Source organism: Ruditapes philippinarum, unplaced genomic scaffold (genome assembly GCF_026571515.1).
Source record: "Ruditapes philippinarum isolate M1 unplaced genomic scaffold, ASM2657151v2 ctg11508_1_1_1_1, whole genome shotgun sequence".
In the NCBI taxonomy this organism is placed as follows: domain Eukaryota; kingdom Metazoa; phylum Mollusca; class Bivalvia; order Venerida; family Veneridae; genus Ruditapes; species Ruditapes philippinarum.
Window position 1 is genome coordinate 16914 of NW_026862472.1, and position 20448 is coordinate 37361.

At 31.7% G+C, this 20448-nt stretch overlaps 1 protein-coding gene across 3 annotated transcripts; it reads right to left on the reverse strand.

Annotated features, from left to right (window-relative positions):
• Nucleotides 1-1443: 1443 nt before the first annotated feature.
• LOC132719189 (uncharacterized) lies at nt 1444-18557 on the reverse strand. 3 transcript variants are annotated; one of them, XM_060702940.1, is made up of 7 exons: nt 18354-18557; nt 8283-8327; nt 7324-7398; nt 6445-6534; nt 5646-5678; nt 4428-4509; nt 1444-2720 (listed from the first exon to the last, which is right to left on the reverse strand). In XM_060702940.1, exons 1-7 carry the CDS (start codon nt 18400-18402, stop codon nt 1790-1792), a joined length of 1305 nt encoding a protein of 434 aa, XP_060558923.1. In that variant the 5' UTR covers nt 18403-18557; the 3' UTR covers nt 1444-1789. The 3 variants fall into 3 exon arrangements, with proteins under 3 accessions (XP_060558923.1, XP_060558922.1, XP_060558924.1); XM_060702939.1 differs by having other exon boundaries at nt 8283-8336; nt 18354-18556; XM_060702941.1 differs by lacking the exon at nt 5646-5678 and having other exon boundaries at nt 8283-8336; nt 18354-18554.
• Between the last annotated feature and the right edge of the window lie 1891 nt (nt 18558-20448).

Genomic DNA, 20448 nt, shown 5'->3' on the forward strand with positions numbered 1-20448 from the left:
GGGTTGCACTCTTATATAGAATCTATTTTCGGTATATAGGTGTGTTCAAAAACGGGTTGGACTCTTAAATTGAATCATATTGCGGTATAAGCTTGTGCAAAAACGGATTTTACTCCTCAATTTTATACCTTATTTGCTATAACATTATTTACCCAATAAATATCTATGTTTTATATATATATTACTAAAATTAAACACTTTTTTCTTTCCAAAACAGATGTTAGAGATGCATAAATAATGTTTAAAAAAAGAAAAAGAAATAAATTTAGACGCTTCTAGGTATTGGACTCACGCCCCTAAATGTTCAATTTCAGAACTCTTCATAGCGGAGGTAATACAATAATGGTTTGTCTAAATAGCAAAGAGATTTTGTTTAAAAATAGTTCGCAAACTTATTGTTTTAAACAATCCAAAAATGCAAACAAATGTATGATTGATCCATCTTTTCAAGTATAAGGTTATCTTAACTAACAGAACTAATGATCTGCTTCAATTTTTTTAAACTGTGAGATAATAGTTTATTCTATCATTTTCTTCCGCGCTTCATTACCGTTTGGGCGGAGTTTGCAAAAACGATCTACACTGTATATAGCAAAAACGGGTCGCAAAACAGCCGTCCCCATTCTTAATTTTCACATGCATGACTACAGCTTTATTTTATAATAATGATAACAGTTTCTTCAAGATAAATTTTGAATTGATAGCAATATATAAGCATCATACAACTATTTAGGATATTACACTTTAACGTGATCTAAATAAAAAAAAATCCGTCAGTGAAATCCGTAAGAAGTGTACAATTTATAATTTATTTTGCCACTTTACATAATTCAACTGTTTATTTAAAACAACGAAAATCGAAATATCGAAACAAATTAAGCAAAGAAATCGTCCTAAAATGTCACGTCAAGTATCACCACATACATGTATATGGACTATTTCTATCTTATTATCTGTGTCATTTTATAAAGAATTCTTTAAAATGATTTTTATCAAGTATTAAAACTTGACCTTCTTGAAAGCTTTGAAATGAAAATGAATACAAAGATCAACAAGGCATGGCGACGTTGAAAGGAGAATGAAGCTCCCGACTTAACCCAACCACACATGCTTACCATCAAGGCACTCAGCATTCAGCATGGTACAGAACAACAATAGGGAGAGGGTACAAGGGAGAGAGATTAAACACACAAAAATCTTTTTTTACGACAGACAATCTGTGTTATGTAAATAAATACGTAATGGATTTATTACATTAAAACAGAAAATGTTATCTCATGCAACTGTATGTAAGGAAAGGATTCGATGTAGGAAGTAAAATATGATATAAACTAACACTGACACACCGGCCGATACTTACGTCCTATTGATAAATGTGAATAAGATTTTCAAAAATTCACGTTTATATTAAAATAATGTTTTAATAGAGAACTAACTTACAGATTACACACTTGTGCTGATGGTGATTAATTTTATTTACAAATAACACTACTTTTATTTCGTTTTAAATATGACAATAAAATCCGTAAAGTGATAAATTCGTTATATACAAGTAATGTCTTATGATTGAATAACCAGGCTTTAAATGCGTGTATTCTATAAGAATATAAATTTAATTATGATAAAGTTGCTTAAATGTTGACCTATACAGTATAGTTCATTAAGCACACCAGATTAATGTCAATGAACACTTTTATGCTTAAACGAGACCCTATTTTATTCCACATTAATCTAGATTATAATTCTGTTAAGCAGACAATATAAAACTTTTATTTAATGAGTTAATGCATCAGTTTTCTTCAGTTTTCTCCAATACGAAATAATCATGATTCATTTCTTCGTGGTTTTCATGTTCCTTTTTACCGAGTTCATCTTCAACAACATGAAAGGATTTCATATCTACTGCTGGGTCCGGCGCTAAGATGAAATAGTCATGCGTTGTTCCATCAGATATCTTGTGTGTTTCCTTCGCAAATTCAGACACTCCACTACTACCAAGATCGCCATTATTTTTTGTAAATTCATAATCTGTATCTAGACAAGTGCCTTTGGATAGCTGAGTAATGTTTATTGCACTGGTTTTGTTTCTGTCTTCGTATTTGTTACTATCAGCAGATTCTTCAGATTCTTGTGATGCCGACTTCGAAGTAGCTTCACAAGCCAGATGCGAATAATTGTTCTCTTCATATTTGGGATCTTGACCTCCAGAATGAGCATGGTTATACTCTGTGTCAGTGTCTTCGCCGTCTTGGACTCTATTCTTTGTCAGAATCACAGTGTTCAACTTGTTGTATGTCTTGAAATTATCCTTCCAGCTCATTTCAGGTTTATTTGACGCATCAACTGCGTTTGTTTGTGCGTATGTTTTATCGAATTGTATGCTATTTGCCCCCTTTCCAATATCTATATGAGAGTAGTTCGTATCATTCGTATCAACGAAGTCCCTATCTGATAGCTTAATATGTGCATACGATTTGTTTCTGTCAGTTTTATCATCATTTGTTTCCTTTATTTCTTGATAATCATCTCCCATGGAATTGTCAGTATTCATGTTATCTAAAGATATTTCTGCATACTCATTAACTTCAGACTGACGTATATCATCCATGAACCTATGTTGATCTATACCGCTTGCTTTGTATGTCTTATTTGTAATCAATGCACCCGGCTCTCGTTTCCTAAGTGTGTGCAGCGTACCAGAGAGATTACATTTATTATGTCTGTAATATAAACAACCTGGTATCATTCTATATTCTATAAATACCATTTATCTGAGCAGATTTTATAATAAAGTTGATTACAGGAATAATTCCAATGCATAAAAATAGATATCCCATCAATCATAACTATTTATTCGAATTGCTGCAGATGTGATGATATCATTTTTATTTGTTTGGGTCGTCAGACCAAACAAATAATGGTAGCGAAATTTCAGAGTCTAATGTTGTTAATTGCAAATGCCGAAAGTAGTCCACTTTTTTGAAGCGGTTACTTCCCTTTTGTATGTACATTAAAGCCGAAAAATTCAGGGGAGATCACTGCGTAAAGATGGTCAAAGACAGGCGCATCAATTTTCAAGCAAAGTAATTCCCGAATGGTCGAAGATTTCTAATATTGTTTTATTGTATTTTCTGATCGAAAATAACTAAATACACAGCGGACATTCAATCTCTGACACAGAAGTTTACGACAAACCTAACAACAAGTAGTTCTCAAAACAGCTTAAAACTAGCGATTTAAAAGAAAGAAATGTTTTATTTTGTTACAAGTATCCAACAAATTACAACGCATTTAAAGTTAAACAAAAGCGTTGGCTTATAGAATTGTCAATAAATGCACAATCACAAATTACGCGGATGAGTATGATTTTATCAATGAAAATACTATTTTTAGCCATGTCGATTACCGAATACTACACAAACCGAGTAGTGGAATATATAGATTCTACATGTCGGACTGATTGGGCGAGAGGATTTTCGCTAAAATATTTAGGTTTACCCTGAACAAAATACCTCGAAATTAATAAGGATTACAAACCCGAACTGCAATGGAAGTTCTAAATTTAGAATGACTTGATATTATTCAGACAAGTTGTGTATAATTTCTCCGTGTTACAGTGGTAACGCGCTCGCTTCGTGAGTGAGAGGTCTCGAGTTCGAATCCCAGTCGAGGAAACTTTTTTTGTTGTTAAATTCTTTTTTTTAAGTGTTTTTGTTAAGGAAGTAGCCATGATATACAAGGATAAAGTGTGGCTGTCGTAAAAAAGAACATAAATGATTTTTTGACGCAACTCTAGTTATGCAGAATTCCGTATGTATCAAACTCTGGTGCCTTACAAAAGGAATTATAATACATAAAAATAAACTTATACATGAAAATGCATACAGATATACAGTACGATTTAGATTGCAAAGATCAGAAAATACCACAGAACTTGCAGCCCTTTGATTCTTTATAAATATACATGCTTATAGTAAGCTCCAGGATTATTTTACATCTGTGTTTAAACAACAGTTAAAGTCGTTACAAGCCCTAATTTAGAATAATATGGTTTTCTTCAGGCCGTTCACATATAAATTCACCGTGGCTGAAGGGTTTCCGGGCTCGCTTAGGAAGCGAGAGGTCTGGAGTTCAAATCCCAGTAAAGGTAACTCATTTTTTTAAATTGTTAAAGTCAAATAAACATTGGATTGAATATCAGTGTTGCAATTAGTCTTATAGCCAATTTACTACAATTAAAACGCTGGAAAGCATTGGTGGCACTAAACATATAATCTCACAACCTGCACCTTTCTTACATTCTGAGACCCAAACAAATTCAGCGCCTTCTGTGCTTTGATTTAATATTTAATTATCTTTTAGTAGTCTCTAAAGTTTCATATTTATATTCTCTTCTATTTAATATGAGCCTCTTATGTAACACTTACCGCCACCAAAGAAATAAAAGAAGCACCATCAAAACAACAAGACAAGAGGCAACTGGAGCAGCAATGTATACAGCGTTTATCTCTGGAAAAGAAATTCAAATAATTTTAATCAAGGTATTTTTAGAGTAATACCACATATAGCGCATTTCGTATACGAATATTGTGGATATTCTATTCAAACTTTTCGCGTATTTCCTTTATGAGTTTTTGACGTAGCATTAAACCAAATCGTGTTTGACACCTCTGTCTTCCTAAAGAAAGCACTAAAGATAATTTCAGGTTAAAGTGAATATGATTTATCTTTTCCCATAATTCTGTGTAAGCAAATTGTTTTTTGATTTATAAAATAATTGGGTTTTTTATTATTTTTTGTTGGATTTTACGTCGCACAAACATAGTGATTTCGCCTCACCAGCGACTCGTAAATCAATACTTTTCTATCAAAAACCATTAGTAATTCTTGAATGTATCTAAATATAAAACTATTTTGATAAACAATAAATTTGATTATGACGAAGTTAGAATGTATGAAAACAACGCTGACTTTCGTACCGTGTTTCATGTCGGGTATTATAACTGCTGTGTGCTAAGCACACAAAATGATTAGAATTCTATTACTGAAAAAAAAATGTGTCAAAATATGTTGTATTTTTTTGCATATCGTTTTTGTAATTTTTATTCAATATAGGTCATATGGTGACTTTCCAGTTTTACTGGTAGTAGAAGACCTTAAGTGTCCTTTTATGCATTAATTCAGGCACAAACCACTGGTGTTCCGTAAGCTGGATAGCTTCAGCACATGAAAGTATCTAAAGTGTCTGTTGGGATAAAAGCCAAAAGCAGTGAGGGTGGAGTGGTTTGAAACCAACGACATAAACCACTCGGCCACGAACACACCAAAAAACTGACTTAAGAAAGCGTTTTTAACAAATAAATATTCCTAATATAATATCTCACATGATATGATTAAAACTCATAATTTAAAAAAGGAACTGAATGATCAGTCACTTTTAAAAGTGTTTATCTATCTTTCCGAAAAGTTATAGCTGTTATATTTTGTATAACAATATTAGAACTATCTTTATATCTTCACCCTAAAGTATCATTTATGCATCTAATCAGAGATCGTGAAAGTTAAATCATATATGTGCCATTAAGTATCAAGAGTAGCATCAATGCAAAGACTTAATTTTTGCATTAAATCAATTTAAAACATACCCGATTCTTTCTGTGGAACTTGCGGGGCAGTCATTGTAAAATAGAGAAAAGACGAACCCCTAAAGAAACTCGTCAAAATTGAAAATGTTGCAGACTCGGTTTGATTGAGCCTGTTCATTACCGACCCCTAGCACCGGCTTAAGCAGACTTCAATATTAAATCGTACAATAAAAGGTTGCATTTACCGTATATCATTAATAACGAATATATATTTTGACAATTTTCGTTTAATGTGTAAAGATCATTTACCCCTCTACACACAGAGCTTTATCATTTTGTCTAACTTCTTTGTCTTTATCAAAGTCAAATTCGGTAAATTATATTTTGTGCTTATATGGAAATATATTCAAGCGGTGTTTGCAGTATGTGATTCTTAATCAACAATTAATTATTTGAATTTTGCATATGTTTGACAAGATATATACGTAAATGCATATAGTATTGAGAGATTCTAAATAGTATGTATTACGTTGAATTAAACCATTTGGTCATTTCACAATAATGTCATAAACCGATTCTGCAATTTTTATGTAATTTTGCTGTTTTTAATGCTTCCGAGGGATCAAGTTTTTGACAAACATTTTTTATTATTATGCTATAATATCTTCTGGAACTTATATTGATTAGCCTTAACCATCAGTATAGAGCCAGGTTAGTCTTCACTTCCAGGGTCTATACTGTACGTACCAAATTTGTTTTATATTTTGATACTGAATTCCTTAAAGTTTAAAATAGACGGCTCCAAACTGAAATTCAGCAGGTTGAGGTACTTCTGATAACATTCATCTTGTCAACTTACCACTAGTTCTTTCAGTTGTTTCTGTCACAGTCATAGGCGGGACTACTTTCGACTCCGTTACGGTAGTCGTAGGGTTTATGGCAGAATATTCTAAAACAATGCACAAAAGTGAAACAAAATTTTCATTTTCTACATTCATCATGTAAAATATCGTCACGACAAACAATATAATGTAATAAAACTCATTTAGGATGCGGTTCAAAGTTAAATCATTATTCTGTTACATGTTTCTGCAAAATATTAAAAAGATTTTAAACATACAAAATCGGGTCACAATAACCATTTAAGGTAAATCATAAATTCTGTAGATTAAATCGTGTCAGACCACTTTTGATTTATGTATCATACAAAATGAGAGGAGCGATTGATTGGATAGGGGGTGAGGTGGCTGCATGATATCCCAAAATTTGTGGATTCGAGCCCTACACGGGCTGCGATCGTGTTACCTCAGGTGATACTTATACTGGTTTATTTCACAGAGAGAACAAGACAATGTTTTATCATTTTTATGAAAAGCTTTCATGTGGTATCATCAATAAATAACTAAGTAAATTTTATCATTCTGAAGCGTTTGATATACATGTATATAATAAGTTAAGATTTAACGTGTGCGAGTGGAAGATGAAAATATACTTATTTACGGCTGAATTGTACTTGATTATATTACAAGTGTTGATGTGTCGGGTTGGACGTTGATACTACAAACAACAACAATTTAAGAATAACCTTTTTACTTAACTATTGAAATTCTATCACCCGTGTATAAGCTTTGCATAAATTGCATAAGCTTTGCATAAATTGTCTTAATGAAAGTATTGCATTCATTTTTTGCCTATGTGCGGAATGTAAATAGTATATTTTTCCTAAGACAGGGCGTACCTGTTGACGAAACTGAAGGCAGAGTTTCAGAAGAAACTGTAGTCGATGACGTTTTTGTCGAAGTGCATTCCTTATCTGAAAAGAAATATGAAAAAGACAAAACGTGTTATTGTCGAAACACACGCACACACACACACACACACACACACACACACACACAGAGAGAGAGAGAGAGAGAGAGAGAGAGACACGGACGCCTACCGCACGAACCAACAAATACACAGAAATTAATAACAAATAATAGGGATCGTATCTGAACGACTTATTTGGCTGATCTCGGGCCGGGCATAAGCCCTCGTTTTCAAATGTACGAGAACATAGAAAAAGCAATCATTAACAGACATATTATATATCGTACAAATAAAATCTTTAACTTTTTATTTATTTTTTATCATACTTTTGCTGCTTTAGCATTTTTGCAATAAGTATAGTAAAGGTCATTTAGTATTTTCAATCGAAGTCAAAATATCACTTTAAATTCTTTATACTTTGCTATTTTCTTGAAAAATTATTTCACTTCAAGCGCTATTTTATCAAAGTGTTACAAATTCAATATTCTTCTAAATTATTATTTATTATTATAACATTCTTCAACACATGTTTGATATTTCTAAAGAATATAATTATGCTCCTTTCGCAGATTCTTTTCGTTTTATTCACATCTTTAGAGTAAAATGAGTGAAAATAGGGAGGTTTTACAACATTAAATCATAATATTTCTAAATCGGATAGTAAAATTTTATTATTTGCACATGTGATCAAAGTTGTATCTAGATAATAATTATTGAAGATAAAGCGATGCCCCAATGATATGTATCAAATCAGACCGGTTTTCTGATCCCTCTTTTTAATCTATAACTAAGACACTTGAAATTTAATGTAGAGTTTATTTCCTTTAGGTAAATTATGAACATTTACCATCTGTATATACATGTATGTATTGTAAGATAAAATCATACTTCCTGAAACTCTCTCTTTGCACTCCTTATTATTTCCTCTTTTGCCTTTTTTGCCTGAAAACAATATTATTTGAATGAGCTGATGTATTGAACATTATACCAAAATACTAATTTATCACGTTATTCAAAGTTTATTGTAGCCATTTACTTCATTTTTGCTGAGTCGAAATAAGACGAATTTCCACTCGCAAAAAGAAAATTAGAATGCTATTTATAAACAGGTATGCTACTGCATAGAATTTCTTTACAGCAGTCATTTCAATGCAGGAATTGTAAAAGAAATAAAAATAAATTTAAATAAAGTGCTGTTGGCTAAACAAAATTCTTTATCTATTATATTTCTCACGAAATATTTTTAGAGTTTTAGAAAGGCAAAATATGTGTTATGCGTATGTCCTATCTTGAAGTGAGATGGCCTCGAGCATTGATGTAGGATATGTCACCACTCACAAATTACACACTGGGTTAACAACAGAGTTTTGGCTTTCGGATGTGTACGGTAAATCGCTCTATCGCTACTCCGAACAAGCGCATGTCGTCAACAATGGTACAGTTTTGCTATTGCCTCATATTCTCGTTTAAATATTTTCGTATGTTAAGATTAAAATCGAATACGTTTCAAGTAGGTGTGACGTCTAAATACAATAAAAATTTAACCAGAACCAAAACACATATATGGTATTTTGCGAGACTGTCCTCACCGTAGGGAACGTGTTACAGTATCGCGTTTTTCGGTTACAGTATAGAATTTTCAAGATGGAGGATTATTTGTTGGGAGGACAGGTAGGTGATTTTTATTTAGGTCCATACTACAAGTAGTTCAGTTTTTCTAAAAGATGTTTGTGTGCTTTGCTTGTAAGGAACAGAATCCGGTATCTTGTCATATATTTCTTCAGACTCTGCACCGCAGATTTATCGCTATATTGTCTCATAAATATGCAGATTTGACAGTTTGAAAATTTGAATCGAGAGACCAACGCATTTTTCTCCAATTTCGACATTATTTATGCATGCATAGAAAAAATAAATCTGCAAAACGTTAGTCCTTTATGTTAGAAAACGTTTAAAAAAGTAAATGACCAGTTGAACCTATTTTCCTGTTCGTTAAATGCGTTTGAAAAAATAAACAATGTTACAGTATAGAGCGAGGTGATTTGTGCAGGGTTACAGCATAGACCTAGCGATTTTTATCTGATTTTGTTACAGTTTATACCCAGATTTTGGTTACAGTTTAGACTTCGATATTTTCTATATATACTAGGTAAAATGTATGAATGTTACATAGACTTTTAAATCTCTGTGAGCTTATTGGCCCGATGGCTACTCGTCCGTCTGTCGTACACATGTGTGTGCAATCTCATCCGCTCAGTAACTACTTGACTAAATGTGATGAAATTTACATGACTTTCTACCAATAAAGTTGTTCAAATAGTTTTGGTTGCAATCGGGGATACGAAAACCCCAAAAAAGGCAATGTTTAAAGACCCTTCTCGTCTCGAACCAAAAGCATTCAAATAAAATCATGATCATGGCGTCATTTCGAATGCTTCTTTGTTGAAGTTACGACTATTTTGTCATTATTAAGTTAAAAGTCGTTTTTTTTTATTTCAGACATCCTGTATAGCAGTTTTCATGTTTCTGAAAAAGAAAATAATATTGAAAGTTATAGAGTATAAATTAAGGTCAGACAATTACAATATCTTCTCTAGTGAGCCTGATTGAGGTACCTAATAGTGGCAGAGTCGGGATAAGGTCGTCGACTTCAATTCATCTTTCATTTACTACTGCAGTTGAAATCCAATCATGGTTTCAAGCTAATTTACGGAAGGTCGGTGGTTCTAGTCAGGTGCCCGCTCGTGTCTGAAATGTTTCACAAAGGGTATCTGGGGTTTTTCTTTACACAAAAGAATGTTTTCACATGACCTCAGTGTCGTTGAAACTTAAAATCCAAGAAAGCCAAACGGAACAAACCCTTTTAAATACCTGCAAAATACATTATGGTAGATGGAAATTCCAACTTAAAATAAAATTTAAGGTTGCAGTATTGCTCACTTAAATACTGTTTAATCATTCTTAGGGTATTGCCTCTTGTTAATTGTGTCTTTTGGCAGCTTATCTATGGTATGCAGGCTTCATAACCTCCGATCCCCTCTCAAAATTTCATTTTATTTAGTTTCACTCATTGTATTTTCGTTTAGGGCACCTGGGGGTAATATGCCGCTTTTCATAGAATGACAATAACGTGTCACATTGAAGGTTCCATGATAACCGCCATATGAACACATCCACAGATGTTAAAAATCTAAAGTGTACCAGTTCATGTTTAATACGAATTCTACTGAAGCCGGTGCTAGGAGGCGTGGACGGTAGCTTGCAGTTATTACTACCGTCCATGAACAGGTTTAATCAAACTGAGCCTGCAACATTATCATGTTTTCCGTTTTGGACTTCTGTTAAGGATTCTTTTTTCTCTATTTTATTACTAATAGGAATTATTATAATGTGTAATGAAATCAAGCAATTAATAATCTTTCTTCTCTCAATACAGTTCGATAAAAGTTACTGTTGTTGTCGTGAAAACAGTCCTTACTTAGGACATTACTTATTCTGCAAAAAGTCTCAGTAAGAAAAATATCAAACCATAACTTTTCTGCTGAAGAAAAAAAGTAATACAACCTTTTAAAAATGTATTAAATAGAAAGGTATGAGTTTATTGTTTAATCATATTTTATTGCTATATACATGTATATACAATACAGATACAAATTTTATATGTATTTTAAACAGCAAAAGCAAACGGGTTGGGCCCAAGTTCTTACAACATTAGCGGTCGGCCCTCCCCGGTTAATGTATGAGTCATTTCATAACGAACTTTGTTTGAAATTTGGCGAGTATCTAAACTGTAACCGAAATCTGGGTATAAACTGTAACAAAATTGGATCAAAGTCGCTAGGTCCATGCTGTAACCCTCCAAAATTAACCTCGCTCTATACTGTAACATTGTTTATTTTTTCAAACGCATTTTACCAACATGAAAATAGTTTCAACTGGTCATTTACTTTTATAAACGTTTCTAAACACAAAGGACTAACGTTTTGTAGATTTACTTTATCTAGGCATGCTTAAATAATGTCGGAATGGGAGAAAAATGCATTGGTCTCTCGATTCAAATTTTTAAACCGTCAAATATGCACATTTATGAGACAATATAGCGATAAATCTGCGGTGCAGGGTCTGAAGAAATATATGACTAGATACCGGATTCTGTTCCTTACAAGCAAAGCACAAAAACATCTTTTAGAAACTTAACTACTAGTAGTATGGACCTGAATAAAAATCAACTACCTCTCTTCCCATAAATAATCCTCCATCTTGAAAATTCTATACTGTAACCGAAAAACGCGATACTGTAACACGTTCCCTACGGTGGTCCTGTCGTGCTTGAGAGAGTCGCCAAGGAGATAGCTCTATATGTATCGACTATATGTTATTATGTTATGGATCACATTCGCGGGTATACTAAATCGTGTAGGACAATGGATAGCCTGGGTTCTAGTCCGTCGGATATATTTTATGGTTTCTGTCAATCAATGAGCAACATAGTATAGTATAGTATATATCAAAACACGATAACGAGTATGAAATAGTTGCGATAGATTATGATTAGACAGAAATTAATCAACGCCAGAATCTACAGATTCTTGATACTGAGCAAGATTGCGTTTTTTTAAGAATATGAGACTGCCTATCCTGTATATCTAGTTGTAAGACTTTTCACATGTTTTATATGTTTTAAATCATTCTGAAGTTGTGACATGTTACACAAAGAAATAAACACTTCGTGTTTTCATGGGATGTTAATTAACTCTTAAGCAGGAGTTAGATATGCTAATGGTCTAAAACAAATTAAGATGCAAACTCACTACTTAGCTAAGTTATACGCAACTTTCGCTAGGTTTTTTCCCCTTCTTGATCTTAAACTGTCATCAGGTGGCACATTTCAGAAAATAATTGACACGCATTTAAATACTTAAATAATGTTCTCTTTAAATAAACTTACATAAGACCTAATCATTCCAGTAAATATATCATTCGACTTACTTGATGCATATGTTAAACCCATTATGAATTATAGCTCCGAGCATTGAGGAGTTTCGCCTGCTGATAAAATCGGAAAGTTCACCCGATATTTTTTTAAAAAAACACTGTTCTTAAAAAACACTGAATATTAAAATGACAACAAATAATTAAGCTCTTTATGGAGAAACCAGAAGATATCCTCTTATAATATATAGAAAGCCACGGATTTTGAAGTACTGATTTTAACTTATGAATAGTTTTAACAAAAACAAAATACTATATACTCTATATTGAAATGTTAAGAAGTGAAAATGGCAAAACAAACTGGTTACCCCGACCTCTGGTTATTTCGAGACTCGATCATTAATGTGCCACATTTCTTGGAATTAGTTAAAATCCGTTTAAAGGATATATACATTTCACAGTGGAGAGAAGAAGTGCGAAATTCAAGTACACTAATGCTATTCAAGGAAATAAAAGACAGTTTTGAATTGTCTCCATATTTATTAATTTTAGACAATCAAAAACATAGGCATACCCTCACAAAACTAAGACTTATATCTCAAATTAAGTTTAATATAGAAAAGGGGAGACATAGAAATATAAGTAGGGAGGACAGAAAATGTTTAATGTGTTCAAGAATGACTTAGAAGATGAATATAATTTTGATTGTGTGTGACGCTTATAAGAGTTTAAGATCAGAAATATATACAAACAGAACAAGTCTGTTTAAATTAATAAGTTTGTTAAAAAGCTAAAATGCATTTTCCATAGACTTTCCATTTTTATTGTGAAGTCTTTTCAATAAAGGGATTCTAAAACGAATACTCAAAATTAAATATCATTATATAGATGTATACTCTCTCATGTGCAACAAATTTAAACAAGTTAAATACATTTATATCTACTCGTAATGGTGTATATAATTCAATCCATGATTTTTGTATCCTACTTATTTATTTGTTATGATTATATATGTATATAAATGTACTAATGATCCTGTAATGTTTATGGTTTTATATCATGTATATGATGCTGGAATTAAGATGATTTATCAATATTTTATGTTCCAAAAAGCATAATTTATAAAGATATTACCGAATATATCATTTCGTGTAAATAAAGAGAAATAATAAAGTTTTTAACAGAAATTTATTTTCTATAAAGTCCAATAAGAAATGAATGCATATATTTTAATGATTACACATAATGTGCACCAATATTTGAAATACATATTTTACATATTCTTCGATGTTTGAAAATTGTTTTATTGGCATAATTGTATACATATATAAAATTTCACTAAAGTATGGTAACAACATCAATTACAATCAATACCATCAATACAGGATCTTTAATGGTTGATGATGATAAGCTTTAATGCTTAAATCTAAAATAAATGTTCTGTTCTGTTGTAATCTTTATTTGAGTCTCATCCTTACATAACAACATAAAACAATTCAATTGCATAATTTAACAAATTAAAAGTCTTCCAGAATTACAAGAGACTGTAAGGAGGCAGGGGACATATCCTTATGATGGCCCGGACAATTGTTTAATAACTCAGACATGGTGTTTTGAGGGTACTGGAAACCTTTGATATTTTCTCTGTCACTGCAATTCTTTCTTATTTGTGTGTAGGAACTTAGCACTGTTTTAGGGTTTTACCCGAAACTAAGCATTTAATAGCTTTGTATGGATTTTTGAATTTCCGAATGGAACTAAAAAAGTTAAAAATCAAGCTTTGACAGTTGGCGCCAAACAAGTAATAAACCTTGGATATATATTATGTGGAAAATTTATACGTATGACCGACAGTTTCTTGGACATTTTTGAAAATGCCGTTGATTGCACTGTGTGTTAGATATATTTTTTAAGGAATCTGGCGAATTCTGGAGTATACTACACCTTCATGAAGGTGTCCCGTATTAATATATTTCAGGTGTGATTTTTTGTTGGGTGGGGGTAAATATAAATTGCTGTAAGTCACTTTTTTTTAGGAGCAATGCATGCAAATTATTATATTCTTCAATGTATGTCATATAACCTTGAATAATGTTGTGCATCTGGCTATCTGCCTGTGAAAAATATTTTGAAATATTTGGTTTTGTGTTTCTGGCCACACTGAACTACAAAAGTGTTTCATTTTTAGGTCTCCTAAGATATTGAAAGGGAGGCAACTCTGCAAGGAATATCTACGTAACTTACAGAGTTACATCTCTTCTCAATTCATATTCATATAACAACTAAAATTAAAAAAAAAACTATTGCTAATCTTGTTTTCAAAGAATATAATATAATACAATAGTTCACTCAGCATTAAACATTTTACAATGGTTTAGCATGCGCAGTATACATGTACAAAGGGGACGTGGTTAATTAACAGAAGAGTCTTTGCATGATTATCAATATTTATTAAATACTTGAAGATAATGTACTTTAAATGCATGGAGAAGGATTGAGCATCTTCCCTCTGAATATATTTTCCGGTTCAATACTAAAGTATATATATGACAAGGTTCAGAATCTAGTAAATGCTATTCGGTGTTTATTTTCAAAATGATATTAAGGTATTTCTTAACCTCAAACTCATGTCTAAATGTCTAGTCCGCATTTCGATTCGAATTTATACATAGAACAAAGTTTGAACTTAGACTTATTAATTTGAAAGCCAAATAGGTTTTTTTTTTAGATTTTAAGTGTTTGCCTGACCAGGACGTTAAGGAACCCCTTCAAAAGTAACTTACCTCATTTGTGTATAAAAATAAATGTTTCAAATTTGATTGCATTATTTTCGGCAAACCATTATTTATTGTTCATTATTGTTGTTATTTTGTATTGTTGATTTTCCTGAATTTCCTGCGTTTATTATGCGCTCGTTTTATGTAAATAAAATGGTCAAGGTTTATAACTTCAATATTTGTCCTATGTTTGCCCACTTTGTGTAAAACCTTGGCAGACAGAAAACGCTAGGCGTTAACATTAGAAACAAATTTGCAATTCTCAGAGAGATAGAAAAATAAGTACAAAAAGTAAACCTACATGTATGCGTCTTAAAGCGGCAAAACCGGAAGCAGCATATGACTTCAAAATAGATAATGTTACAAGAATGGTGCTTATAAACTAGTATCGTATTGTAATTAATATTAATATTTTTTGAAAACATACATACATAACTCTGAATTTGTAAGTACGAGTATATAAACGTATAATTTGACTATAAATTAATGGTAAGAATAAGTAACAGTTATATCTATCAAATCGTCGAACATGTAAACTTTTTATTATCTATATGATACTGTTTTCTTATACATGTATTGTTTATAAGAATCCTCGGATAAAGCAAACTAAATGCCATTTTCCGAACGAGGAACTTGTTACCAAGTTTCACTGTATGAACAAACATAGTATGAATTTAGACAGGCGGTAAAACGGTAACTTTGTTTCTTCACGCGTTGTACCAATTTCCTTTAAATCTTTAGGACCGACAACGTCCAATACATATTATTTTTGACCCCCTTCTCTATAATGTTATAATGACCCTCCTCTAGCACATACAAACAATGCTGAAATCACCTGCATTTGTATATGTCCATGTTTATAAAATACTACCATATGTGACTTCAGATCACATTATTCTAGTATTTATTCTATTACAGATTTAAGGTAAGGAAGTAAATAGAGAATACAACAAATAACAGTTAAGAAATTACAGAATAGTATAATACAAATACAAATTATATAGACCTTTAACTATAGAGCTTTCTCCTTGGCGATATAACTACCTCCTTCACGACAGAGCAGTCTCGAAGATTCAGTATCATATACATAACTTATTAAATTCAAAAACTAAATTTTGGTTCAGATTTAGATTTTAATTGCATTCTAGTATTCGTTTATAGTCTGAGTTGCTGTTAAATGAGTCATAAGCAATTCTTTCATGATTAAAAAAAGTCCATTTCAACGCTAAATTTGTTACATGGGATATGCTGGCACAACTATGGTTTAGATAAAAATTATTAATTTACATACCCTTGAAATTTAATCAAATCTACATGATATAGCACTCTGCGATTTTCGATGTTCGATGCAGAGTTTACAAAGGAAATATAATAAGACAATATTGTAGTTTAGTTGACTTCATACAAAAGCTTGGAAGTAGCGATAGAGCACTTAATTGTATACATCCGACAGAGGTAGCTGTGTTGTTCACCAGGCGTGAAATCTACAACATCTACATGTTTGAAGCCAATTAGAATAACACATGTTCCAAACGAGATTTTGTACTAGATCTGTTATACTGCACTTTTTATTTCAACAATATAAATATACAAACATCTACATTTTCGCGACGGTACTTTATATATTAAAATGAAATGAAAAGGGCGACAAAAAAAGATAATTTAAAATCTAGCATGTCAACAGGCGATATTTTAAATGGCCCACAAACGACACCGTATTAATTATTTCTTTCCCATGCTTGTATCTAATGAGTGTAACTTTGGATAGTTCATCTTTAATTTTCAAAACAAAGTTATTGGCGTTAATTAGGACGTATTATAGATTTAAATGCGGAAGTGCATTCTATTCTTTTGAAACCGAACACTATTTCTTCACCATCAACAAAGCATATAATATCTCTTGTAATTATTCAATAAAGATGTATTCTCAAATATCCTCATTTTTCCTAAATTTGTAAATGAATGTTTCTTAAATATATGTATATCTTTTATTGTTCACAATGAAGTCAAAGTTCTTAAAAACAGCCCGTTATTTAGAGGCCTATCTTTATTGACCATGTGTGGCAGGATATTGAGTTATAATGTATACATATTCATTGAACTTTGATCTCTTTCATCTGACTTTACTTTCATATTTTGAACCGAACGCCAATATTATGATGTGTTTTTGGTTGGGTTTACGTTGGCCAAACACAGTTAAAGTTATAAAGTGGCTGTGAATAAAAAACCTCAAGTGTCCATCGACGCATTATTTCAGGCATGTACCTGTACCAGAGAAGAACCACCGATGTTCCGTAAGCTAAATGAAAGGATTCTCACATTATCCAAAGTCTTAGCGTGTTTCGAACCAATAACGGTGTGGAGCAAATTTTGCTGTTAATGAACTTAATCACTCGGTCACATATGCCCCTATATTGTGATGGTCACACGATAAGAGATCCACTCAAAGAATGTACCTAAAGCCAGTGCTAGGATTATCAATCAATCAATCAATCAATCATAGGTATGTTTATAGCGCGACACTTTATACAGTTATATTCTGTTGCGCTTCACAAGATCCTATAATGTCAAAGTCATTTCCACAGTTTAAAACTATATACACATTTGACGAAACTGTTTATCTATAAAATTGTTCAAAGAGGTGTGCTTTCAGTCTTTTTCTGAATGCAACGTGAGTTAATTGTTTAACGTAAAATAAGTTATTGATAAGTATAAGAAGTAATTGTTAGATATAAGAAGTAAATGTTATCATCATTATTATGATAACACATCTTATCATTGCAATAGTAAATAAGACCTGTACTTATAAGAAATTGTTTGTTTGTTTGTTTGTTTGTTTCATTTTACGCCTTTTTCCAACAGTATTTCAGTCATATAGGCGGGTAGTTTCCTTACCATAATGAGCGATAATCGGATTAGTATCGGCACGCGCCGGTGTTAATCCAATTACTTGTCACTGAATTAACACATACATATAAGACCGATAATTTGATTAATTAACGGCACGTGATTGTTCCTGGAGAGTTACACCAGTACTAGACTACCTTCCTCCGCGCTAAACTTATAAGAAATAAGACGGCAATAAATTTACGAAAATTTTAAATTTAAATGATTATGTCATATAAAGTTTAAAATAAAATCAATTATTGATATGAACAAAATACATGTAGTATCATATATTCACTGAAAGTACATACGAATATATTTCGTACTTAAATTTTATTCTTTTGACGTGTGTATTATTACTTACCCCATACAATAGCGATAAACAGCGTTAACGAAAGAATTAACCCATCCATATTACTTAATTTATTGTGATCCTCTATTAAAATATCTTAACATATTTAAACAAGGAAGTTTTGTAATGGTAAGGAGATGTTGTAATTTAAGTATAAGTGATTTTAATAACCATAACAACGGCATGAATACAGCGATATTTTATGTTTGGTAAACATCGTAATTGTTACAGCTAACATATATTGAATATCCTTGAACATTCAAATCTGATACTAACTGTCGGAAAACATATCAACATAATCACGTTTACATTGGTAATGTGAGGAAAGTTAAAGCTATAAAATGAATTTTATCTTTACGAGTATGAAAGTGAATGTGAAGTGTGTGTGCATATTTCCTTCCTTTAATGTGTATAGTAATCAGATCAACGTCAATTGCTGAGTTTGGACAAAAATGTAATTTCTTTATGTTTTTTTTTATTATTAGTAGTAGTAATCACTTCATCTTATAGCTATCAATTTCTTTATATCATACCTAAGATTTACTTCTTATATCTAACAATTACTTCTTATGCTTATCAATAACTTATTTTTACGTTTAACAATTAACTCACGTTTTATTTAATAATTTCTTTCTTCATGTCATATAGATTTATTAATTTCTTCATCTTATATCTAATTATTATTACATCTAGTATCTTAATAATAACTTCATCTTTTATCTTAAAATTACTTTAATTAATATTTAGTAATTACTTCATCTTATATCTAACGACTTATTCATCTTCTGTTCTACTAATTACTTTATCCTTAGGAATAAATTTAAAATGACTTGCCTGTTAATATTTGATATTTACTATGGTCAGCTATTGATTGACTAACTGACTACAAATGGAGCTGGTTGAATGGCTGATTGCCGACTAGCAGTTTATTTATTAATCGAGCGATCGACCTTGAGCATGTCTTTCGCATATTTTGTTTTGCTCTTTTTCATGAATTCAATGTATCTCATAACTGAAAACCTATATTTATGAGTCCAATACACATTATTTTCCTTGATTATTTGATAACAGTTACCCAAATTCTTTTTTATTCTGAATTACAATGGCCCGGGTAAAATTATATGTATAAATAGAAAAGATTTTCAACCGATGAAACGTATGATTTATTTAAAAGCAAATTACATAACAAAACGCCAGAATGTCGTCAAGTTTATAAAATATTACTACGATTTTATGGTAGAACATGTGATATGAGGTCATTATACATTTTTTGAGTACAAAATTGAATTTTCTTGAACGAGTATACAGCTGTCAAAACTATATTGGACAAGTCGCTCTCGGAAGTGTAATACTATTGACATTTAGCGCGCTTGTAGTATTAAATACATGTATAAAAAATCTTAAGTTAAGCCTCCTCAAAATGTGACGGAATATTCAAAATTACTTTATCGTTTCAGTATTATGCAATAAATTCCACTTATTCATTATGAGTTATTTATTATTTCCTTTTATATAACAAAAGTTATACATCGTGTACAATGTATTGTTAAACGAATAAATACATTAATAGCATGTCCATCTGTTTCTATTCGACTATATACTTATTGTTAATGTCTTTCTGGATAAACAGGAATATGATTAACGTTATTTACGCTTGCGTTTAAATTATCTAAAATATACGATGTATATCAAACAAAGTATGTGGTACGCTATTATAGGTTACATATCTTGTTTTTCTAATGTGAAATATTCATGCCCAGTTTCTGCCTCGGACATTCCGTCAGTCTCCTCGGACACGTCTTCAACAACTTGAAACAATGCAGCAGTTGGTGCAGGATTTTGTTCTGGTTCTAAAGTAAGATAGTTATGTGTTGTACCGACAGCCGTTTCGTAACCTTTACCTGCATTATGAGCTTCGTTAAAAGCAGGTTTCTTTTTCTTTTTTGTTACCTTGGCGTTCTCAGGTGCTTCACTTCTATTTTGCAGATTGTCAAAATCTTTCGCAAATTCATAGCCTGTATTTGATGGAAGGTCCTCAGCAGATAGCTGTCGAATGTTGCTATTCTTATTTTTCATTCCATCTTCAAATTGGTGTTTCGGTTTTCCA

Excerpts from the sequence above, each read along its gene's own strand:
- LOC132719189 (XM_060702939.1), bottom strand. The coding sequence starts at position 18,402 with ATGGATGGGTTAATTCTTTCGTTAACGCTGTTTATCGCTATTGTATGG. Across the intron at positions 7,399-8,282 it reads CAAAGAGAGAGTTTCAGGAA|ATAAGGAATGCACTTCGACA; the intron begins GTATGATTTTAT and ends ATTTCTTTTCAG. Across the intron at positions 6,535-7,323 it reads GCCTTCAGTTTCGTCAACAG|AATATTCTGCCATAAACCCT; the intron begins GTACGCCCTGTC and ends GCATTGTTTTAG.